Source organism: Miniopterus natalensis, chromosome 1 (genome assembly GCF_054644295.1).
Source record: "Miniopterus natalensis isolate mMinNat1 chromosome 1, mMinNat1.hap1, whole genome shotgun sequence".
Classification (NCBI taxonomy): Eukaryota; Metazoa; Chordata; class Mammalia; order Chiroptera; family Miniopteridae; genus Miniopterus; species Miniopterus natalensis.
In genome coordinates, this window is record NC_142081.1 from 30,785,453 (window position 1) to 30,811,903 (window position 26,451).

The 26,451-nt window shown below is 36.7% G+C and overlaps 1 protein-coding gene across 1 annotated transcript in view; it reads right to left on the reverse strand.

The window, feature by feature from the left end:
• The window catches only part of PPM1A (protein phosphatase, Mg2+/Mn2+ dependent 1A), a 37,855-nt gene extending 11,698 nt beyond the window's left edge, over positions 1-26,157 (reverse strand). The window contains exons 1-2 of the mRNA XM_087820062.1: positions 25,747-26,157; positions 2,444-3,297 (exon numbers count right to left, since the gene is read on the reverse strand). Of these exons, the coding sequence (XP_087676188.1) occupies positions 2,444-3,277 (834 nt within the window). The 5' untranslated portion in view covers positions 3,278-3,297; positions 25,747-26,157. The remainder of the gene's footprint in view (positions 1-2,443; positions 3,298-25,746) is intronic.
• Between the last annotated feature and the right edge of the window lie 294 nt (positions 26,158-26,451).

The following is a 26,451-nucleotide window of genomic DNA, read 5'->3' on the forward strand; positions in this document are numbered from 1 at the left end:
TGAGAACCTTTACAGCCATTGCAATTATAAATATATTTGTTTTAGTGAAAACATAAATTGTTTTTAAGAAGAAAAACACACATGTGAAAAACTACACATGTGAAAATTACACCTCTCCTAACACATATAGCATATATAGTACACAGTATAACCAACACTATAAAAGACAGGATTGAAGCCCTACAGGTTTAATTCCACTGCAACATCATTTTTAAAAATTCTATAAAACAAAAATATTTCTGAACATTTACTGGTGGCCTACTCAACTTGAAGTGATACCTAAAGACAAACACACATATACACAGACATTCATTTAATTCAACAAAATGGTAAATTCCAGTGGTATTCCTCAAACAGGATTTGACCTGTAGCTACATGTATACTTGACAAATTTACATTTAAAATAAATGGTAGGGCTAATTAATTTGCTTAAATAGACATGGAATTGGAAGTAAAACTACATATATAAAGTTTATAAACCAGCTTTTAACTTTCATAATTCAAAAAAATTGACAACTTTTAGAAAGCACATTCATTTTTAAATACACCTAGGTATTCAAAATGCTGTAATTAAAAGATTTGAATCGATATTGGACACCCCATACTTCCCCTTCCTATTAGTAATTGGAGTTAACATTTACATTTTAAATATTTAACTTCCACTATATGGGAAAATTGACCTTATACCATTAGTTTAAGCAAACAATACAAAGAATTTAATAATAAAAAATCTTGGGGGAACTGTATAAAATGTGGCAAAATGATATGGTATTGAATAATTTTTTAAAAAAAAGAATAGTTTTTTAAAAAAAGGAGAGAAGAGAGAAACACTTACGTGAGAGCACAACATTCATTGGGCTGCCTGTGCGCCCCCTACCAGGGATCAAGCCTGCGACCCAGGCATGTGCCCTGACCAGGAATTGAACAAGCAACCTTTTGGTGCACCAGATGATGCCCAACTGAGCCACACCAGCAAGGGGTGAATAATTTTAAAAACAGAGTAGAATACAGAAGAGAAAAACTGGAACCTGAGCCATAATCTACCAATATCTGAATCTGACAATTCTCCTTAGAAAACAAAGAGCTTTTAATTTAGCTAACATACTTAATTCTCAAGTGCTACAGAAAAAAACCAACAAATAGATTCTATTTATGCATACTAAAAGGGACAAAGAACATGTGCATCACCCCAAATTCAGAAATCAACAGTGTACACTAAGTTGTGGCTCTATTGATTTTTTAAACTTAAGTGTTGAATGTTACATAAACTTGATTTGTGTTGGATGTTACATAAAACTAGTTTTAATTAAGATTTTAAATAGAGTTGGCAGTGTGCATATAAAACTACAAAGAATATTGACTTTCTATTTCTGCATGTTAAAAGAAAATCAAATATATAGCCTTAGAAGAGTTGTACATAATCAACATTTGTGTAAACAATCAAAGAATTAGTCAAGGAGCATTACTGACAAAAGAGAACTGTGGTAGAAAGAACACTAAACCTAAGTCAGGGCTTAGACTCTGGCCTTAGTGCTACCAGAGAGGTAAATTGTATAACCCTGTAGAAGTCATTTTTAACTTCTCTAGGACAGGGAGCAGCATGTGTCCAGTAAACACTATTTGCTAAACTAGGCACTTCATATGTATACATTAGCTCATTAATTTAGATCCTTAACAGTCCTGAGTTAAATACTATTATCTCCATTCAATAGCTAAGACAGGTTGAACAATTTGTTCAATACTCTACAGTACAAATGTAATAGAGGTAAGCCTTGATTCCAGGTCTGTATGACTTTTAAGTCACAGAGCCTTCTCTGGTTTCAGCTTCCTCTGTAAAATAAAGGTGCTGGACTGGCTCATCTACATACACAATCCCATCTGATCATTCCAACAGCCCCACGAGACAGTGTATTAATATTTCTTACCTTTTTTACAATTAAAGAAACTCATTTTCCAGATACTTTAGCTTACCTAAAGCCATACAGTCTTATAACAAGTTCTTCTGACTCTACGTCCAAAACTGTATTACATTACACCAACTGATCACTAAATTCTCCTTGTTGGTGCTACAGATTCATTAGGCCAGTCTCAAAGCACTAAGTGTACTGAAATATCACATGGTAAAAATATTAAAATTGGAAATACTTTTCATTTACAGACACTGAGGCCTAACCTCTTGCTATCCTTTTTTTAAAAACATGCGCTTTTATATAATCTTTTTACCTTGGACAATGCTACACAATATTAAAAAGTTCAAGTTAGTCATGGTTACTAAAAGACTAAATATTCATATTATAATTCCTGCATATTTGGTAACGGGGTAATTTATTTATATAAAGTGTTCCTATGTTTCATAACTGGTGAAGTGTATCCTGCAATTATGCCAAAATCTTATTTTTGAGAACTACCAGGTTCTAAGATGATTAAAAAAAAGTCTAGCTACCTTATACAAACAGGTGTCGACTACTTCATTGCAAACTTTCTCAAGGTCATCAGTGACTTCAAGTCTGGATCTTACAAAATCACAGAGCTCTTCATTTCCCATAACATCCCAGATACCATCACATGCAAGGATAATGAACTGATCATCTTCTTCAGATCTTTCAATATCATGGACTTCAGGCTCTGGTGAGACAAGCTGCTCTGTAGGACCTTTTCCATGGACACATTTGTAATCAAAGTCCCCAAGGGCCCTTGATACAGCCAGAGAGCCATTCACACGCTGAATCATTACAGAACCACCTGCATTCTGAATTCGTTCTTTTTCCAGCGGATTACTTGGTTTGTGATCCTGTGTGAAGAAGTGAACTTTCCTGTCCCTACAAAGTAAACCTCTTGAGTCTCCACAGTTAATGAAATAAGTATGTTGAGGAGAAATTAAGACACCCACAGCTGTTGACCCACTTCTATCTGCTCCATGTTTCTTCTCTGACATAACTCTCATGTGTTCGTCAATCTCCAGAAAACCTGTTCTGATTCCATTCTTTACATTTTCCACAGAAGGTGCTCCTGCAGACCCTTTAAAATCCTGGTTATTGGTGATGTGATCTAACAAATGCTCACAGCAGTATTTGGCAACCTGAGAACCAGCATGCCCATCATACACAGCAAAGAATGACCATGTTTCAAGTCCACTTGGCAAACCAATCACAGCTGTATGTGCATCCTCCATTTCAACTCGCCAGCCCTGCATGCTGCTTAGCCCATATCGCAACCCATTACCCTGCCCCTGGGCATTATGTTTTTCCATCTTTGGCTTGTCTAAAAATGCTCCCATTATGTCTTGATCCTTTAGTTCTGCAAAGAAAGAGAAATAAGAAAGTTAACTATTTTGTAAACAAACTACATATCCAACAACCTTTTTAAGAGTGAAGGAAATACAAAGCTAGCTTTCAATAAGGATTCACAACTCTCGTGATAAGCAGACACTCATTGTATCACTATTGCTTACTTGGAACCTGGAGATCAACAAGGAAGAACTGGGGGAAATGACTGATCAGGAACAGCTAAGTGGACACCAGGCAGAGAGAACGAAAGCACCAGGATAAAAATGGCAGATCCGACCCTCTTCAAGGCATAACCACTAGAGGCAGAAAGAAGACTTAGCAGTAGCCATCAACTTTATACATAAACTAGGCCATGCCACATGGTTAAGGATGCACTAAACATGTCTAAGAACTAAGTTGTATGTGTATGTATTGAGAAAAGCTAAGTGAATTCACAGGATATACTAAAAGCCTACTAACTCAAAAATCTTAGTGGAACATTAAAACATTCCAAAGTTTGATCCCAAATTACCTAGTTTTATTCCTATTCCATCAACCCTCTGAAAAAGTAAAAAGTGATTTACTCACAAAGGTTCAAATCTGCATGCTCTTTCCTTTAAGCCTTTGCTCATGTCAGTCCCCTTGACTGGAGTCCCTTGCCTGTCCTCCCTACTTATAAAAAAAAAAAAGCATACTCATCCTTTAAAGTCTACTTAAATTCTACCTTTTCCATAGGTTTTTTCAGTCTTTGATATAGCTAGTAAGTTATTAAATTACCATAAGTGGTCTAACTTCAAATTTCAAGTTGCAAAGCAATTATACATACATATAACAAAGCTTATATATAACAAATCAATCTACTGGTATTCTATTAATCTAGTGTTAATAACATGTATCATTATTATTGTACTCCGTGATCATCAGGTATAAACTGTAAAGGAGATGAAAGGGTCTATGGACAGCCCTGTGGAAAATCCTGAAAGTTCAGCTAATCTAATCCTTTAACAATAATCAAAAGCTAAAACACCTGGTCTGGAATGGACCCACAAAAAGCAAGCAGACAGTTGGTCAGGACTGTGGTTGGCCTTTACTTGAGCAATAGCCTAGGAATGTAGAGACTTGGGGTCTAAGTCATCAAATGAGTCATAGCTGAACACAAAGTAATCTGAAAAAATGATAGAATGAGATTTAATGGAGATGAAGGAGAGATGGGTAGTAGGGAGTAGGAACGGGAAAAAGTACCTAGGTAAATCAGGATACAGTTATGAGACTAGGGGATTAATGATGTTCGTGATGCTAAGTTCTGAGAAGCTAGGAGAAGGGAAGAAGAAAAACGAAAGAAATAGTTTACCAGCAACCTCTTCCTATTCCTTTTCCTACTAGGGTCAAACTAATACACAGGCAGAGAAGTCTGGCTGACTGGTCCAATAAAATAATCTCCTGCCTACTCCTCTGCCCCCTATAATAATTCCACTAATGGAAGGTAAATAATGAAAACTAGTCATCTTCTTACATTGGTATTCATCATTACCATTCTGATAACTGAGTTGATACACATTATGGCAAGGGTGAGTATTTTCACTGAACAAAGATTAACATGATGACACCTTAATGGCATTAAGAATTCTAAAAACTCCCAGTGTTTTACAAGCATTATCTCACTCATTCTCCTCAACAACTCTTTAAATTATATAATAACATTATCTCCAATTTATAGATGAAGAACCTTAGTGATACTAAAGAACTTGGTCAAAGTCATTTAACTGACAAATTTAGAGGAATCAGCACTCTATTTCAAGCCTGCCTGACTCAAAAGCACCATTCACTACTAAGGCAATGGTCTACAAAAAAATTATCTGTGGACCTTCTGAAAACGTAGGTATCTGAGGAAAAGATTAGATGAAACGCCTAGATAGGTAGGTAGGTAGATGATTGGGCCAGGTGAAGGTATGTCATCTGCTGAAGGTAAATAGCAAGTTGCCTTATCTCTGGTACCTTGATTCTTTTAGCTGGCTAAAGAGAAAGGGAAAGGTATATTTAAGATGCTTGATGCCTCCTAATGTAGCATTCCTTATCTGTACAATGGGCATATTAATACTTACCTCTGAATGCTGCTTCAAGATTTAAGTGAGGTAATGAATGCAAAGTAGACATATAGAGTCTGACAAAAATTAGGCACTCAGAAAATGGAAACTAAGCATTACTACATTCCTATACACATAGGCACACCTAGTGTCAGGTAATTCTGATTATTACCTAACAGGGTCCCGACTGTGTCTTTTATAGAAAAATACAGGAGTTATTTTCTAGATATACATACGAAACTACCAAACAAATAATTCTTTAAAGATAAACAGGGTACACTTCCTAAAAGTAAAACCCAAACTTTTGAAATACATATATTAGAAATGTAAAAATGTAACAAAGTCAACCATCTGATAAAATTTTAGGTCCAGCTCAATAGCAAATGTAAAATATAGTCATTGGCAAATTAATTTTGTGGTTGAACTTGAACATACTGAAAATAGGCGATTCAGAAATCTTATCTCCTGGGATTCTAAGTAATTTGTAGAACTATAGCTACATAAATATGGCAGGTAGTTATGTAAATATAATACTTGCTAGACATTATTTACTTATAAGTGAACTACTAAAGAACATTTTATGTAGTCAAATTATTAAATTGGCATATATTTATAAATAGTAGACCCCCAAGGGGATTCAATTTGTCCATGAAAGTTTAAGTTTCTGAGAGAAATTTTAGTTCTCACCCAATCTTAAATCTACTCTGAGCACATGGTGGGTCTCATCAAAACACTAGCATTATCAGTTGATCGAACTTTTCAAAATGAATTCAATAATGATACAACCAGAAAATTTGGTGGGCATTTTGATCTTTTAAAAATTTAACTCCCAAATTGAAAAATTGTAAGGCTGGGCCAGAAAGTCATTCATTGCCCTGGCTGGTGTGGCTCAGTTTGTTGGAACACCATTCCTTGCACTGAAAGATACTGGGTTTGATTCCCAGTCAGGGCACATACCTAGGTTGCAAGGTGTATACGGAGACAACTGATCAATGTTTCTCTCACATCTGTTTCTCTCTCTTCCTCCCTTTCTCTCTAAAATCAATAAACATATCCTTGGGTGACGATTTAGAAAAAAAAGTGAAAATCAATATATTAAATATTCAAGAAGTGAAGAGTACAAACACACATACACACAAAACCTAAGGAAAGCTGAAGAAGTGTATTATGAAAAATTAAGGTAAATAAAACAAATTATATGAGAGAAAAGTGAGTAAAATAGGTAAATCACTAGTTAGCCTAATTGAGAAAAACACTACTATTAAAATTGGAAACTAAACAGGCTATACTTACCTCACAGATAGAAAGGTGTTTTATTTCTTGTTATATATTTTATAAAACACTGTGCAATTCTTTGCTAATAAATTTGAAAACATGAAAGAAACTGACAATGTCCTTGGAAAACAAATTATCAATTTTTTTTCAAGAACTGACAGCATATTAAGACCTGTAACTCTGGAACAAAATGAAAAAGTTATCAAAGAACTATCCCTCAAAAAGAGCTCCAGGGTTAATGAAAAACAAAAAGACTGAAGAACCGCCCTGGCTGGTGCTTCTCAATGGTTAGAGAGTCAGCCCATGCACTGAAGGGTTTCGGGATCTATTCCTGGTGAAGGGCACATACCTGGGTTGCAGGATCATTCCTGGTCCTGTCAGGGACATGTGGAGGAGGCAACCAGTCAATGTGTCTCTCTCACATCATGTTTCTCTCTCTCCTTCCCCCCTTTCCCCTCTCTAAAAATCAATGGAAAAATATCCTCTGGTGAGGATTAACAACAACAACAAAAAAGACTGAAGAACCATTGCAGGTTAAAGAAAACCATAAAGATATTACAACAAAGTGTAATGTGTGATTGTGCACTGCCTTATATATATATTTGTGTGTGTAAAGAGAATATACACATGCATACAGAGAGGGGAAAAGAAAGTTTATAAAACAAATGTGGCAAAATGCTAACAATGGTTGGTCATTAGGTTTGACTGTCCTTCCCCCCCGCCCCAAATTTTCTGAAAGTTTAAATTACTTTCAAAATAAAGTCATTAAAAATAAAAGTGCATTGGGCAAGACAATTTCATAACCAAGACCTTTCAAGCCATAAAAGAAATATAACTCCCAAATTATCTAAATTACCTAGAACAGAGAAAAAACTTCCCACTTCTTTTAACAAGCCTACCATAATCCTGACATAAAAACTGACAAAGATAGCACTAACAAACCTATAATCTAAACACAGTCATTAACACAGATACAAAAAACCCTAAGTAAAACACATTACAAATCACCAAGTAGCATTTATTTTAGGAATTAAACTATGAGCCAACATTCAGCAACCTATTAATGTCATCTTTTAAAAAGTTCAAAGAAGAAACACCATACTATCATCTCTTCATATGCTAAAAGGGATCTGATAAAATTAATTCTGTAATACATATTTCAAGCCAAACAGAAAGCATAGTGATTAGAACAATTGCCAGAAAACAAGGATACCTGCTCTTATCCCTATTATTTAGCAATGTCTAGAAATAGTGATCAATGCAGGAAGTCAAGATTTTTTTAAGAGGTATAAAATTATGAGACGAGATCAAACTATTATTTGCAGATAACGACTATATGATGGCAAACTCAAAATCTAAAACATAATTAGGAATAAAGAAAGTTCAATAAGGTTACCCTATTATAGAAATAATAACAATCACTTAGAAAATATAAGTATATCTAATTTTTGTTCCCAAATCTTGATTCCAAATTCATATGAAAGAATGTTTGAGAATAGCCAAAAGAGTCTAAAAACATGAGAATTTGCCATATCTAATGTTAAAACAATTTAAGAGGGAATTGATCAGTGAAATAGAACTGAGAGTCCAGAAAGGGAACTATAAAAACAAAAATTCAATAAATGGTGTTAGAACAGCAGACCTACACTCCTGCCCTCCTATGGAGGGTAGCTGAATCCCTATCACACATCTTAAAATAAATATCAGGTGACCGAAGATTTAAGTTTGAAATACTAATAAACCATGCAAGTATATCTAGGCAGGTATTTCTATAATCTTATGGTAGAAAAGGACTTGATTTAATATAAGTACGACATCAATGGCAAAAACGAAAAGACTGACTGCAAAGGAATAAAAAGTGACTCCAGAGAATAAAACCCCTACACTATAAAACAAAGCTCATAAACTTGAATGGTATTTTTAAATAAGTATTTGCAATATATATAATAAAGACAATATTCCTAAAATAGACAAAAGGCTCCTGTAAGACAATAAAATGAACAACTGAAAGGAAAAGAACTGGGCAAAGAACAAGAACAGGCAATTCAATTCATAAAAAAATACAAATGGTAATAAATATGTGGAGCAATGACTACCAATCTCACTAGCCATTAAACACAAATGTTTTTATGTATTACTTTATCAAAAATTCAAAATTTATTAATACCCACTACTGGCAAAGTAGTAAAAATATACCCTTTTTGTAGGTAGGAGAGTAAACTGGTACTTTTCTGAAGGATATGTAGGATACACATTCATCTTAAATGTTGACTTCCATTTAAATATTACATATTTACACTTTGAAGTGCTCCTGTTTCAAATGTATTTAAAAAATAGGTTAACTAGAAAATAGAACATTAAAAGACTGAGCCACCTGCTAAAGATAAACTCTTAAAATACAAAGTACTTTGTGAAGCTGAAACTCCTGGGCTCAAGTAACAGCGATGGACAGAAAGTCCACATACAGAAGGGAACAGTAACAGGGACTAACAATGTCCCTGTGAAAGGCTGGTATAGACCCCAAGTTCACTGAAGTTATGTGCTCAGATCTTTTAGCCTGTGTCCTGAAGAGATATGGCTAATCTTTTTTTTTTAATTGAATTTATTGGGGTGACATTGGTTGGCAAAACCATATAGGTTTAAAGTGTACAACTCAACAAAACATCATCTGCACACTGCATTGTGCACCCATCATCCCAAGTCTCCTTCCATCCCCATTCCCGCCCTACCTTGGCCCACCTCCACCTCCACCTACCCCTCCATCCCCCTTTCCTTCTGGCTATCAGCACACTGTTGTCTGTATCTATGTGTTATGTATATATAGTTTTTGGCTACTCCCTTCACCTTTCACCTAGGCCCCCCTCCCCCCTATAGCTGTCAGTGTGTTCCATGTATCCATGCCTCTGTTTCTATTTTGTTCATCAGTTTATTTTGTTCATTTAGATTCCCCACATATAAGTGAGATAATATGGTATCTGTCTTTCTCTGACTGTCTGAGATAAGCCTAATCTTGATGTTATCAAGAATCAGGGGAACCAAGCTTTCAACATAAGACATGGTTTCAGACTGGACACCCACGCCAAGGCCAAGATGCAAAAACATCAGATAAGAAGGGTGAAAAGAAAGAAAACAAAACTAATCATTTGTTTAATACGAGACTGCAAAACCAAACTCCAACATACATGAGAAAAACTAAACTAAGATGGAGAGCCAATAAAATCAACCACTGTAGGAATTCAATCTAGAAGGAAAAATAGCCCTGGCCGGGTGGCTCAGGTGGTTGGAACGTCATCCCGTACACCAAAAGGTTGCAGGTTCCATTCCTGGTCAAGGCACATACCTAGGTTTTGGGTTTGGTCCCCAGTCAAGGTCGTACAGGAGGCAGTCTACTGATATTTCCCTCTCACATTGCTGTTTCTCTCTCTCTCTCTAAAATCAATAAAAACATATCCTAGGGTGAGGATTAAAACATAAAAATCAAGAAAGAATAATTTGTGAATAATTTATAATGTGTATGTTTAGGATCCTCCCAAAGTAAAAAAGAACAGTAGACATGAAGGGAAATTTTTTTAAAAGTCAGAAATCAAACCAGAATAGGTAGCTGTTAAAGAGAAACAGAGAGACAGAGAGAGAACGTGAACAGGAGAGAGTCACTGAGAAACAAAACAACTGAGGCCACATAAACTCCAGATGAACAAAAATCAAGGTGTAAATTAGTAAATTGGAAAATAATGCTTAAGAATTGCCTAGAACACAACACAGAAATTAAGAAGAAATACTGGAAAAGCAATATTCAAAGACATGAAGGCTAAGGAATTTTCTAGAACTGAGGAAAAAGAGATGAGTCTTCAGATCAACAATATACTTCGAAGAATACCCACAGATAATACAACATACACATACTTAGGATTATGGGAATGTGTTTGGAACATAAAAAACAAGACAAACAAACAATAAATACTAACATTTATATCACACTTAAAATATGTAGGGCTCAGTCCTAAGTGCTTTACATATACTAATCATCACAACAACCCCTATGATACAGATACTATTTCATTATCTCTGTTTAGACTTGACCAAGGTTTCATAGTAAGTAGTGGTGATAGGATACAGAATAGGAATAAAAAAGAGACGAACTACCAGAGAGAAAAATTATATACAAAGGCATAACAATTACGTAGAGACCAGACTTCTCAGAGATCCAACTCTGCCAACTTTCATAATATATACAAATGAAATATCATCTTGAGGGTGCTCATAGGAAGAGGGAAAAGCCTATTAACCAAAAATTCTTTATTTGCTTTAAAAAGGAAATTATAATGTGTAAAATATACTTTCAGACAAAAACTACCATACTCTGTCACTAATAAGATTACTAAAGGATACACTTTAGCAAGAAGAAAAGTGAACCAAGGAGTGTCATACAAGGAACAGTAAGTACTATAGAAACTGGTAAAATATAGTTGATTACATTAGGTGTTAACTAGAAAAAAACTTTTATGTTACAAAAAGGGGAAATAAAATTGTTGGTAATTATATAAATGATGGAGGAATGTTTATTAGTGTTTAATCAAGTATGAGCTTATAAAAAAAAAGATACAAGGAAACAAGCTGCCATGAGTAGGAGTTAACACATAATAAGTATCCCTTAAAACTTCATGTAATTGGAAATAGCAAACATAAGATATAAAATAACTATGTATGAAATGTTTAACAAGATTTAAAAAAACAACAGCAGTAAAACGAGAAAGAAGAAATTATTTTAAAAATTACCAGGCAAACTGGGAAAGAATTAAATACCACTTCGGAAATTTAAAAAACAAACAAGAGATATTAAAAATTCAAAGGGTAACTTAAACAATGGGTTAGAAACAGATGCAGTAAATTAGCTCACTGAGTTCAAAAAAATTAAAAAATAAAATTATGTTCACTTCAAAAAAACTTCAAGCAACAATGACAGAAAGGGGGAGAAGAAAAAAAAAAAAAAAAAATCTCCAATGATAGTAAATAGCATATTCTACAGATGCAGGAGCTAAGAAATTTAAGTTTTGGACATTGACACCCATGGAAGTCCAACAACTATTAACTAATCTCTATGTTCAAAATAACTCCCTGGAATTGGCTATGTATAGTAATAGTAGGGTTCTGTAGACTCTTAATATCAATACTTATTCCACTAAGGGAATCAGAAAACACCAGCAAAATAATGGTACCTTATTCCTATATAGTAGAGCTTAATCTCATTGAACAAATGCTCTACTATTTTGTTTTTTTCTAAATACAGTTAAATCATAGCAATCTTTAAATTCTCACATCTTTAGTTAAAGCCAGAAATTTCTTATAAGATCCTTTAGTTTGTAGTTCACAGGATCATGGTCTCTGTTTCTCCAGTCTCCCTTAGGACTAAATTTTCACAGGTTTTTCTGGTTAAATATTCTTGCAATAAAGCTCAATCCTATACACAGTTAAATCAACAATTATTCTTAAGCTTCTCCTTCTACAATGTAACTAATCTAAGAAACAGTTATGAAGATTTACAGTTGACCCTTGAACTACAAGGGAGTTAGGGACACTGTCCCCCTGTACAGTTGGAAATCTGAGTATAACTTTTGGCTCCCCCAAAACTTAATTACTAATAGCCTACTGTTGACCAGAAGCCTTACCGATAACATAAACAGTCAATTAACACTTATTTTGTATGATGTATTACATACCGCATTGTTGTTTTTTTAAAACCCTCACCCAAGGATATGCTTTTATTGATTTTACACGGGGGGAGGGGGGAGGAGAGAGAGAAAAAAAAAACAATGCCCTGCCACAGTGGCTCAGTGGTTGCACATCAACCCATGAACCAGGAGATCACAGTTTGATTCCTGGTCAGGGCAAATTCCTGGGTTGCAGGCTTGATTCCCAGTGGGAGTGTGCAGGAGACGGCTGATCAATGAATGACTCTCTCTCATCACTGATGTTTCTATCTCTCTCCCTCTCCCTTCCCTCTCTGAAATCAATAAAAAGCCGTGGTGCATTCATACCATGGAATACTATGCAGCTGTGAAAAAAGGGATCTCTTACCCTTTGGGACAGCATGGATGGAACTGGAGAGTATTATGCTAAGCGAAATAAGCCAGTCAGAGAAAGACAAGTATCACATGATCTCACTCACATGTGGAATATAATGAACAAAATAAACTGTTGAATAAAATAGATCCAGAGACAGAAGCATGGAACAGTGTGATGAATTTCAGAGGGAAGGCGCAGGTGGGGGAGTGGATGGGGAGAGATTAATCAAACAACTTACATGCATAATCCATGAACACAGACAATAATATGGATGAGGCTTGGGGGTGGGGCAGATTTGGGGTGGAGGGGACCAATGGGGGGAAAAAGGAGGGACATCTGTAATACTTTCAACAATAAAGATAAATTTTAATAAATAAATAAAAAAATAAGTAAAAAAGAAGTATGATCTGTTGCCTTCCGTATACACCCTGAAGGGATCGAACCCAAAACCTATGTATGTGCCTTGACCAGGAACTGAACTGAAACCTTCCGGTGTACAGGATGACGCTCCAATCAACAAAGCCACCCAGCCAAAGTGTATATTGTATTTCTGCAATAAAGTAAGCTAGAGAAAAGAAAAGCAAGAGAAAATAATTTATAGTATTTACTGAAAAAATCCGGGTATAAATGGACCCATGCAGGTCAAACCCATGTTGTTCAAGGGTCAAATGGTCAGGGTGGGCAAAAGTAGGTTTACAATTGTGAGTACACAAAACAGCGTTTATCCTTATACTATTCTTTATTATTATAATATTACCCATACCAACTGTAAACCTACCTTTGCACACCCCTGTATATGGAGTTCTTTAAGAAAGGAATATGTGCTTTTAAAATAAATCATACACACAGATATTTGGTTAACTTGGTTTCCAATACTAAAAACATTCATTTAAATCAGATTATACATTTTATCTGTTAAATAACAAATTTCAGTTGTTCCAAAAAAAAAAAAAAAAAAGGTAACCTATCTACATCGCCAGCTCCTTAAAAAAGTTACACACAAAATACTGTAGGAAACATTTCTGATCAAGAAACTGAACAAAGGGATTGAAACATTTCATCCAAGTGGTCACATACAGGTACTAACAGTTCCTATTAGTTTGTACTTCCCTCCTCCCAAATTTCCATTTTGCTTATTGTAGGACTTTACTCACTTTAAAACTCTATGTGGGATTCTGGCTCTTTTGAGGTACTTCTACTGACTGTCCTTAAAAATCTCATTAACAATTCTAATCCAACCAGAATGTCCCTGATTTATCAAATCAAATAAGATTTTCTTTGGCAGCGACAACTTCTCAATTAGCAGCCATACTCTAGCTAATTCTAGCCCTCTGAAGCAGCCCACTGAATATGGCGCACCCAGAAGAGGATTCTGCCCTTCCAATTAGGAATCCCCAAGGGGACAATGCCTTTAATTTTCTGTGGGACTTGTTTGAAGAATAATTCCAAGGTAAAATGGGTTTCCCACTCAGCAGTTGTTCAAACCTGAAAATCTTGAAACAACCCAAAAGACAACACATGACTACGATTCAGCTTCAAAATGCCTACACAGTCCTAGCAGGTTTTTCTTGGTGGTTAGAGCGTGAGCCCATGGACTGAAGGGTCCCAGGTTCAATTTTGGCCAAGGGCATGTACCTTGACTGCAGGCTTGGTCCCACATTGGGTGCATGCAGGAGGCAACCAATTGGCGTGTCTCTCTCACATCGATATTTCTCTCTCTCTCTCTCCCTCCCTTTCACTCTCTAAAAGGCAATGGAAAAAATATCCTCGGGTGAGGATTTGGGGAAAAAAAAAAAAAAAAAAAGCCTACACAAAGTTCTGGGAAGAAAAAATGTCAAGGGTACTAATCCTCATAAGAAAATTAAATTATCATTTGTGCTTCACTTACATTATCGCTAAGATTCAAAATTTAGAACTGAAAATTTTAAGAATTTTGCCTATCTTCTTAGCTTCTATTACATTATAACATCTTTGCCTTCTATGTCTTTCCCTCTAGGTCTTATTCTCTCCAAAGCAGCTGCCAAGTTTTATTCTTCTTTCCACAAATTCAGTGTCCTTGCAAATTTTATACCATTTTTATTCCTGCTCTTACCACCTTGTCCCTCCCCAGTCTGAGCAGTCTCTTCTATTTTCCGTCTTGCTTTTAATTCTTCCTCATTCTTGGGCTTAGGGGAATAAAAAGGCAGAGTTCAGGCAAGCCAGCTGCAAAGGGAAACATTTTACTGAACTCATGCAAATATGAGTTTGAGAAGTAGAAGATAAATGGCCACTACAGCAATATTTTAGGGAAAGCTGGGGGGCTACTGAGCAACCCACCGTGAAAAGCACTATTACAGGTGAAGATGAATGGTACATACTCACTGAAGTTATATTAGTGAAAAGCCTGAATCTTGGTTTAAATTTGCATACAGCCTTCCAATTATTGAATAATTTTTCCTGGTCAGAGGAGAAAATAACCATTATTTAAGCTACAAAAGGAGGCTAAATTATTCTTAGCAGGCTGTCTCTCATGAGATATACAAGATGTTGATAAAGGCTAGAAATCACTGGTCAAAAAGTTATGTGGATTCCACCTACAGGAAATATCCTAAAGACAAAAACCTGCAGAGACAGAAAGATGAGTGGTTAACAAGGGCTGGGGGACATGAGAAGAGAGAGTGACTGCTAATGAGTACAAGGTTACTTCGGGGGTGATGAAAATGTTCTAAAATTAAATTGTAGTAATGGCTGCACAATTCTGTGAATACAATAAAAACTACTGAGCTATAAAATTTTTTTTGAGCTATAAATTTTAAATGGGTGAATTTTATGCCATGTGAGTTATATCTCAATGATGCTATTTAAAAAGATTACTACAGCTTTATATGGCTTTCTGTATCTATATTTTTTTTTACATAAGGTTAAAAAGATGGCAACAGATTATATGCATTAATATGGAAAATACCGTATTAAAATGTTTTTAAAGATTAAAAAAGTTCTCTGAAAATTCCTCAGCTGCCCAATATTTTCTCAGCTTATAGCTTCAACTAAATATTTACTTCACTCTTTCAATTAAATATTTACTCAACCTTCTCCAACAAACCAAATTTCATCCAAATGAATTCTAATACAAGACTGTTATTGAGTTAAATAATACCCTAATTTAAGTGCCCTAAATTAAAACTTTAAAAACAAAATTTCAAAAAGCAAACTAGCCCGGCCAGAGTGGCTGAGTTGGATGAGCACTGTACTGTGCATCGAAAGGTTGCGGGTTCAATTCCCGGTCAGGGCACATACCTGTGTTTCAGGTTCAATCCCCAGTTAGGGCACATACGGAAAGCAACTGATCGATGTTTCTCTCTCTCTTTAAGCATGTCCTGGGGTGAAGATTTAAAAAAAGAAAAAGGCAAATCAAAATCGACCAACCTAACTAACTCAAATAAGGCACATGACAGGTCATTTTTTCCCCACTAAATATTACTAAAAAATAATTAGCCTTTGCTGAATTTGGTAAAAATTTACAAATAGCTAAACCACAGTCAGTTTGCACAGATATTAGAAGCAGTTTCAATTACATAAAATGTGTGAGACAGAGCTGCTACTTTTAATGTTTCCCTTCATGTGTCACGATTTTTAATGTATCACCATCTCCTAGACATGTGTTGTGATCTGAATTATATACTCCATAAGGTAGTCTTTATAAATTTCTACAAAGATATGCACCACACAATTTTTAAAAGTAAACTTTATTAGTACATAATTGCCTGAAAAATATCTAAGCTAAATTTACTTAGAGAGTTCTAGTGACTATAAAAATTAGATACTGACCTATTTTCACTAACAATTATAGTACAAGCAAATCACTGAAAAGATTTAGAGGGCATAGAGCTACTTAGTTTTTAAAGTTTTCTAAGAGTATATTGGTATTCACAATCTCAACTTGCCTCATCTGTTAACTACTTCAAATTTCTCAGTTTTGGATAACTTGTGTTCAAGCTGAGAAGTGGATTCAATTCTCAGTTTACTAACTTTTAATCCTTGTATATATGTGTGAGGCTGTAGACTCAGTCTGACCCAGAAAACAACTGACTTCCTCAGCCAATCCCTCCTTTTTTCTTTTGCTTAAAAACAAATAAAACCCCTCACACAGAGCATTTAGAAGTGTTTGCTGATAACCTGGTACAATTAAGTTGAAAGAAGGAATAATAAAACATTAAATATTTAAGATGGTAAAAGGTCATCTCACAAAATATGTGGAGGTTCTAAATATTTGACTCAAGTGAAATGTCCCCACTGGAAAAAGGACCAAAAAGTATTTGTCTCTAAGAGACAGACTTCTGTCCATAAAAGCTAACATTCTAAAAACAGAATCATTCACTGAGTCAACCCATGAGATGCTTTGTGTGTATGGAAAAGGGTCCTGAGAGAGTAACAGAAAAAGGTTCTTTTTTAAATGAAAATTCCATCTTTCTAAATACATGCAGAAGCGCGCACACACACACACACACACACACACACACAAAATCTCCTATACTTGATTAGCCAGACCTCAAATGACATAGCCCAAAAAGACATTTCTCAACTCCCTCCCACTTCTCCTACCCAGTTCCGTGTCTCAGGAAATAGATCTACCATTAGTCATGAGCTCACAGAATCCTGTATTTCCTTTATCACAGCACATAAGACCCTGTGAATGAATTATATCTCACTTTAGATTTTAAGATCCATGAGGGAAGGGTTCGTGCCTTTTTACTCATAGTACTTGCCACATCGTGACACTTGATTAATATGTAAGACAGATGAATGACAGCCATCACTGTGACTTCTTCCTTGTCAACAGAGTTAGGAATTCTTTTCTACCCAGGTATTCCCATAGAAATTGGCCTGCAAACAAACTGTATTCTGCCATTTCCACTTTGTTACTCTATAGAACACACATCACACTAAATGACTCAGTAGTTGTTGAAGTACTTGCTTATATTATCAGGAAGCATGTATAAAGATGGAGCAAGCGAAGACAACAGATATGGAGTAATACAGGATTAAGCTGTGGGTTGACCACAAAACAAAAGCTGCCAATTCTAAGATCAGCCTCTTGACATCCAAAACAGCCTTAAAGACTCTCACAGCAAGGATAACATTCTACCGCTTTATAAAAAGTGAGCATTTTATTTACTGCCTATATACATTCTGAAGCATGATGGCATACTTCAGAGATATTTTTCTAAAGCCTGGTTAAGTTTTATGATTCTGTTTGCAAAACAAAACCAAAAAATAATATACAGCCTTTCTTTGCTTATCATTAATATTTCCACTTCTGAATTTTGGTAACAAAGGTAAATAAGCAAGCTTCATCTCCTATTGACAAAATACCAAATTTGATGGAATTTTTTTACCCCTCATGCTAAAGAAAAGGAGCAAAGTTAAGAAAGTAAGACATTCATTCATTCATTCAACTTGGTAATGATTTATGGTTCTTATTCTTTGAAATAGCACAGCAGTTCTTAAGCATATCCTTTAAATAAATATTAAGCCACATACAGCATGACTCAAAACAAAAAACAAACAAAAAAAACCCTGTTTATCTACATCCCTGCCTGAGACAGTAATATCACTAATGAAAACAAAGCACCAGCCTAAATCTAAACTGGATTACACACGGTCTATGCTCTCTCATAGTCTGCTATATTTCTGGCTCACATTCAATTTTACCATGTACTCATCAGAAAATGAGCAGGAAGACTCTAAGATTCAACAATCATATACTGAGCATCAATTTAAAAAGAATGAAACTTGGTCCCTGCTTTCAAGGAATTTATTTTTTATAAATCTAAATATTAAAATGTTCCATTTACAGTCTAGTCTCTCCTGTAAGCCCAATTAAGTAGCTTGTATTTAAAACGATCTTAAACTCACTAAACATTTCAATTGAATAAAGGACTAACAAAACCATTTATGTCAGTGGGTTGCAAAGTAGTGGACATGAATAAAATAAGCCATTAAACAAAACTGTGTATGGTCTGTGGTACTAGTATTATAGCTGTATCATATATGTTTTTTTTAATATTAAAAATTTAATAGTTCTTCTTGGTGAAAAGTTCTAAAAAGGAGCTGACATGACACGCGGTATTGGAACTTCAAATTTAGCATACACTTTCACTGCAGAGCCCAACTCAATCACAAGATTCACTTTTTGGGTAAGATGAAACTATAATCATACCCTTCCTATACAAACATTTTCTAACCCATCACAACTGCCAACAGATTCTTTTAACAGTAGCAACAAAACTGCAGTGACCCACATATATAATTACTTTGAAAGATCCAATGATGTTTTGTTTTTTGTTACTAGCTGTCAAACTTCGTACAAGTAACTTATAACCTGTTTCAATTTCCTCATCTGTTAACATACAGGTACAATTACTATGTATCCTATATAGATAAGAATATTTAATGAGATAGAACTTGAAACTTTCTATAATATTGTTTTGCATATAGTGCTCAATTATGCTCTATCACTGTTACTAGCTAATGTCAAGGCTAGAAAAAATGAAGATGCACAAAAAGAATCAATGATTCTGATCTCCTTAGTATCATACTCCAATAAACGGATTTAAGCAGCCACAGACTGCCTATATAAAATTATCCACTTAAATATTCAATAAAGAAAATTTTACATGTATTTTCTAAATACTGGAAATAGTTTAACAGTTTGATAAGGTTTAAAGTTTAGCTTAGAGGTTTTAATGAAGGCTATTCATATATTAGACATTGCTTTGGTTCACATTAAATCAGTTGATAGTTGCTAATACAATGTCTAATAACTGTGATTCCCACAATTTCTCTGTGTAAAAGGACGTACAGTTCATAATACTTGTAAATGTAACACTGGAAACAGAGATGCATGATTATGAATGTCCTGTTAAGCTTCAAAGCCCAAACATAGAAAATTAAAATGAAATCTTCAGGTCCAGAATCAGCCAACCTAATTTTTTATACCAACATAAACTCTGCTACATTTCAGATTTGTATAATCTTCATTCTTAAATATCCAGGTTCAGCCAAAATAATATATAAGTAATATAATAATCATCTGCTCCCAGAAAGCTAACTTCTTCCATCACCTCCAAGAGCAATCACTTCCACTCTAATGTAGATTTTGCCTAACACTAACAAAACATCTGAATGTCTGCTATCCACAAAGCACTGTGCTAGGCTTTGGGTATAATAAAGTTATTGTACTTTGCCCTATGAATTTTATAATTAAACTAAACACACAATTATAATTAAAACACAAATACCTAACAGTAAATCATATGATTAAAGCCATACATATAATACAATAGATACTGCTATAGAAGTACAGAGAAAAGGAGAGAAGAAATACTCTGGTGATCAGGGAAGGTTTTGTGGAAGAGGAAATATTAGAAATGAGTTTTGATAAAGGAGAAAACAAAAGCTGAAGAAGGAAGGGAAAGAATTCCAAGCTATCAATCAGCATAAACAAGGATCCACTGAAAAAAAGTACAGGGTGTGTTCCAGAGATGGCAAGTGTACCAGTTTGGTTGAAATTAGATCAGTCCTGAGTACAATCATGGAAAGTGTCAAAAGCCAAACCAATAATATAAACTTTATTCTAGAGGCAAAAGAAGTCATTAAGTATATTGAACAGATATACAATATGATCAAAACAGTATTTTAGAATTTTGTGATGTTTATAGAATAGGGGAGGGAGATGCAGTATAAGATGCTAGTGGTAAAGAACAGTTAGAGTTCAAAAACCATGGTTTGGGTATGAGGTAAGAAGAATGGAATTGTTCCAATGCAATTCTTCCATTTTAAATAGCCTAGGACTCACATATAAAGCTTTAATGCCTTTTATGAAAACTTGCTATTTTTTTGTACAGGGAAAACTAAGTTAATTAGAAAAATTTTGTTTTCTTACTTTCATTTTTCCTGTAGAAGTATCTTCTTGCCCATTTCTAATCACAAACTGTTAACTCTTCAAAATACCAACCCTTGTATTTCCCTCACTGAACACTGTAGTCTGAACATTCGCCTTTGCTCTACTCTCTTCCTTTTTACCCTCTATGTAACCACCTACTCCCACCTAATCATGAACTCCAAACCCATGACTTTCCTCCAGCTTCCTAGTCAAACCTCCTCATATTCAACTCTCCCATTACCTCTTAACTTTTAGTCTATTCACATGTAAGTACTATAACCCACAACCTTTACAACCTCTTCTAAAGACTCTACTCACACTCTCTCTCCTTTAGTTCTTACAGCTTCCAGACTCAACAACTAAAATTATACTCAGAACAACCCTCTCATACCCATTAAGTCTCTATTCCCCCAGGTATCTCAAGATTTCATGTGCTCGGTAACAGCATTTGCTCAATAACAAGAGCTACCACATTTCTTTGGTACTTTCTCTTCATGGTAGAAAATATGTCAACTTCTTTACATAATTATTTCATTTAATCTTCAAGATTACCTTATGAGAAAGGCTTTTCCATTTGACAGATAAAGAAAGTTGAGGCTTAGAGAAATTAGTAGCTTGCCCAGGATCACCCGACTAGGAACTTTTACCTTCTCTTCATAGCCTTCAATGTGGCTCTACGGACTGTGTGTACTCAAAAACATTTCCCTTAGTATCAATCATTTGAGAACATTGATTCCATTTCTCAATTTGAGCAATGATAGTTGAAGACACAAAATTAGCTCTGGGAATGAGGAAATGAACTTAACTTCTTAAGCCTTTTCTGAATGTTTTAGAAGGGACCCTTGTATTGAAAGACTAAATTTACAAAGACTTAATTCTAGGAAGCTGGATCAGAAGTATTAACAGTCAGTTTTTTACATTTTAATTCCTAGGAACAAGAGGGCTCATCTAATTGGAAAAAAGTCACTCAGAAACATTTTTAAAATATATTTTTTATCTACACAGATCTAATCCTGGCATGTAATTTCAATTCCGAGCCTATATTTCATTTGTGAAACAGAGATAACATATATTTTAGAGGGCTGTGGTGAAAATTACAGCCTGACACAAATAAATGGTAATAAATTACGGCTTTTATTATTCACTTTCTTCTGATCCACGAAAAGTCAGCCCCCAGCTGACGTATCTTTTCTGGGGCTTCTACTGGGAGACATCTTTTTTTTTTTTTTTTTTTTTTTTTTTACTCAAAGCATAGGTGGTCAGAAAACCAAAATAAAAGTAAACTGAAATGTCAGAACAAGCTGCTCTTCTCTTTACATTAGCCCCTTCCAGGTGTTTTAAGAATGCAAAAGCTATCTTTTCCTATCTCTTTTTAAAATGTCTTACCAAGCACCCTATTCATGTGAAATACATTATGTCCTTTAGAAAAAACATACTGCTGAGGGTGGAATTGGTCAGATTGGCTATTTGCTGAATCTCTTTTAAATAAAAATATGTATGTTCAAATTAAAAAATAATAATAAAAGTAGTGTGGTCTCATAGGATTTTAACTCAAATCATATCAGCCACAAAAACTCTAATGACTTTCAAACTGGATCCTAAATATGAATGCAACATAAACTTGGTCAATGGATTCCAAATAAACATATTAGTAATTATAAAAACTCAAGCTCCCTCATTTATTGCACATTTTACTCAAGGAATGTTTAAAACATTTCTAATTTTATAAACACAGTATTAAGTCTACTTTACTAATACTGTATATGCTAATACGTAGTACCTTTCAGTTCCTCATAAAAACTCTAAAGTCTATTACAATTTAGATAAAGGTATACCGTCTCTTAACTGTTTATTTTCTCCAGCTCCTCCTACCTGCCTCAGCAAAACAAAAGCTAGGTAAAGAGATTATCTAAGTAGTACAGAGATAACTAGGACATGCAAAGGTCAAAATCAAAAAGGGATATATCCTGGAGACTCAATAAAATATAAAATTGTCGTCGCTTGAGTAATATGAAGTACAGTAGATATTAGAAAGAGGAAAAAAAGAATATAATCAATCTTTTGATTGTGATACAATTTAACTCAAGCTTTTTTCATAAGGACCCAGGTGAGGGTAAAAATTCAGAGAATTTATACATTGAGACTAATAATAAAATAATAAATGAAGCAACTGAATTTTAAAAATTTTTGTCACCAACATCATTTGAGATGGGAAACAATGTATTCTGGCATAAACATACTACCCAAGGAATAGGAAGACACAAACTTTTACCTACTTTACCTAGTTGCCTCGTAACACCTTCCCCCTCCCCCAACTCCATATATTTTACAAGGCCACACCTTGTTTTATCTTCTAGCCTAACCCTTGTTGGACTCCACTTGAGTTGATTTTTCTCACATGGCTGACTCTTTCCTCTGACTGGATTAAGGATGGAACGTAGTCAAGAGTAACATTCATTATCAAGTCATGTCATGCCCTCATTTTATATACTTGTATCTATCAAACATTGTGATACTTGGGGAGGGTGAGGGAAGTAGAGTAACTAACATTCACGGGCAGGTGCCCATGTAAGAGTTAGATAATCATTTGGGGTGATTAATCTAAATATCACCTTATAATTAATTATTTCTACATGATCACAGATTTATATCAGCTCTCATGAGTGAGAATTTCAGAGATAACAAGCTCCCTGTGGACCTATGTCATCTTTAGTTTTAAATTATTAAGTAAATAAACATTCATAGTTAAACCAGAATCAGCTATACTATTAGCCATTATAATAAATAAATAGTCTAGGTGTAATCTGAACATTCAATAACTGTAGGTTTTAGTAACTACTTAGCAATATTTACCATGTGACAACATGATGTTGTTATAGATTTCTTTAAAAGAAAAAATAGATATTAGGGAAATTTTCAAATGGAGGTTCGTTAACAAGATAGGGAATACCCAACTGGAACTGACAGAAAAATCTTAATTATGTGTTTTCATAATAGCCTTCACATCAAACTACCAAGGGCCATGTGATTGTTCAAACCTGTAGTCTCAACCACCCTTTGTCTCCTATGGAATCTCGATCCCCTTTCCTCCCAACAGTTTTTCTAGACTTCCCAATCCTAATAGAAAAGTCAATATAGTCTACCTACTGGATTATCTTTCCTAAAGAACAATCAAGAACTTAAAATTCTTTTAACTAAGACAAAACCCCAGACAGAAAATCAGCTTCAGAATGTTGAAACATCAAAGTACATACCGGGCATTTGGTCAAGGCATATTGAACAAGATAATAAAAAAATTTAACAACTGGACAGTACATTTGATAATATAATCTACCCTTTTGGCTTTACTGATTTGTAAGTTGAAACTCAAAAGGTTAAAGGACTTATCCATGGACACAGATATTTTGGAGCACAGCCATGACTAAACAATTCTCGTCTCCTAGTGCAGTGTTCCCTTCAACAGTTTATACTGTAATTATGGTCATCACTCAGCCCTTCAAACTACAACATAAACAGATACAATCTGTGTTAAAAAAAACAAAAAAAAACACATATATATATATATTTATACATATGCCATGTAAAAGTTTTGATGACTGCAGCATTTAACCATGTTATTTCTCAAATATATAATGAGTACCTCGCCAAACTTTACCAGTCTTAATATACCTCTCCCATAATGACTTTGCTGATGTGCAAAAATGTTTAGATATCAAGTAAAAAAGTCTTAAGCAACTTCCATGTGCAGTACATTAAGTTAAAAGCAATTATCCCTGCACGATTGTTAAATTAGAAATAATGTGAGTTACACATAAGAGGGTCACTATCTTCCTAGCCAGTTTTTTAATCTGTAAAGAGTTACAGAAATACAATATTTGGCAAAGGCCCAACATGTAAAAAGACAGAAGTATAAAAATGAGGTTGTTTCAGTTAAGGAGATGGAGAGCAAGCCCTGCTGGAGCTCTGAGGACTCCGGAACCCCTAAGGCTCAGCAGAGTACTGTTTAAATAAATAAAGCCTCTGACTCTTCAGAGCTCTTTGCATCTAAAAAGTGGTTGTATTTAAAATCCCAACGTGCAAATTTGAAAAGATTACGCCTTATTCCTCAAAACAATTTTTTAAATTTCTAATTTCTTTCAATGTCAAAATCATTTACTGTGGGGAAATATATCTCCCATTGACTTTATACTTCCGATACTCTTCCCGTAACTTAATAGAATGCCTTCGGCTCATTAGTTCAATTAGCAGAAAACTTAAGGGGGGTGGGTGGCGTATAGATCTCCTGTCTTGGACAACTGAAGTATGACCTCTGTGGATTTTTAAGTACCACGTGGTGCTTGAGGAAAAGGAAAAATGGTGATGGAATTTTCAAAACGTATCTAAAACTGTGGTTGGTAGAAGGCTCTCCACAGCCAGAAAATAATTCAAATCCACAAACAGCACAGAACCATACCTCAACCAAACGCTAATATCAAGAACTTTTACCCACACAATTTACACGGTTAAAAAGACGAGAAGAAATCAGTGTGGTTTTACTTCAATGGATCTGTTCGATGCCTTAATAATGAATGAATCGGAGGCATCACTGACGAGTTCTGAAGGAACCTCACTCTCAGCTCTGCCCCCTGTAAAACCTGAAGCAAATTCTACAGATTCTGGTGCGTCGAGGCCAAGTTCGGTCCAAAGGCAGCCCCCCGCACCCCGCCCTTCTCCCTGACGGCCTCCCTCCCTGTAGTTGGAGCCCAGGGCAGCGGGGCGGGTGGGGGCGCCGGGAACCCCCTAGCCGCTCGGGAAAAGTTCCGCCGGCAGCTCTCGCGCCGGGCCCGCCCGCGGCCCTTACCCACGTCCCCGCCACCTACACCAAACCCAGCCGAGGGTCGCGCCCCCTCCCCGAGCAGCAGCCAAAACACCCCGCCCCCGCCTCCCCGCCGACGCCCTCGCGGAGAGTTAACCCCTCGCCGCCCGCCGCCCGGCTCCGAGGAGGAGGCTGGGCCAGGGGGAGGAGTTGTCGCGTCTCCTCCCGGGAGCGCCCCGGCAGACGCCCGGCTTGTTTACAGGCCCCAGGCCCCAGGCCTGGCCGCCGCCGCGCAGGCCCGCGCCGCCCGCCCGCCCTCGGCCCGAGCTTCGCGCTTACCCGGAGCAGCCGCGGGCGGGCAGGTCCCTGGTCGGCCGAGGCGGCGGCGGCGACGGCGGCCGGGGAGGGGGCGGGATGGGGGTCACCGCGGCGGCTGCGGACCAGGTCAGGCAGGGGAGAGGGGAGAGGAGGGGAGGAGCCGGGCTGCGTCCAGGCCCCCGGCTCTCGGCGCCCTCGCGGCTCAGATCATCCGGGCGTTGGAGCGGGAGGCGGAGAGCGGGTCCCTGAGGAGGAGGAGGAAGAGCCGAAGATTCATCGCTTTCGCGCCCCACCTGCCTGGAGCCCCCCACCCCCCTCCCCAACCACTAGTTCCTGAGCTGCAGCCGCCCGAGCACCCGAAGTTGCGGGCCGGGCCGGCCCGAGACCAAGACCACTGCTTTGTCGCTCTCGCGCGCGCCCCCGCCCCTAGAGTCGCCGCCGCCGCCTCGAGCGCGTACCCGCGCAGGCGCGCTCACGACGGAGCAGGGCCGCCCCTCCCCCACTCCTCCGCCCGGCCCGCCCCGCCCCGCCCCGCCCCGCCCCGCCTCGCCCAGCCGGCTCAGCCGCCGCTATTGCTGCGGTGCGGCGGAGCAGCCGGAGAGACCCGGATGTCGTTGGGCAGGAACTGCGGTGAGGGCCGGCGGGCTGGCCGGGCTGTGGGCAGGGGAGGGGCAGCCGTAGATGACGCGACGGCCCTACCCAGCTTTTCCCACTGCGAAGGCCGGG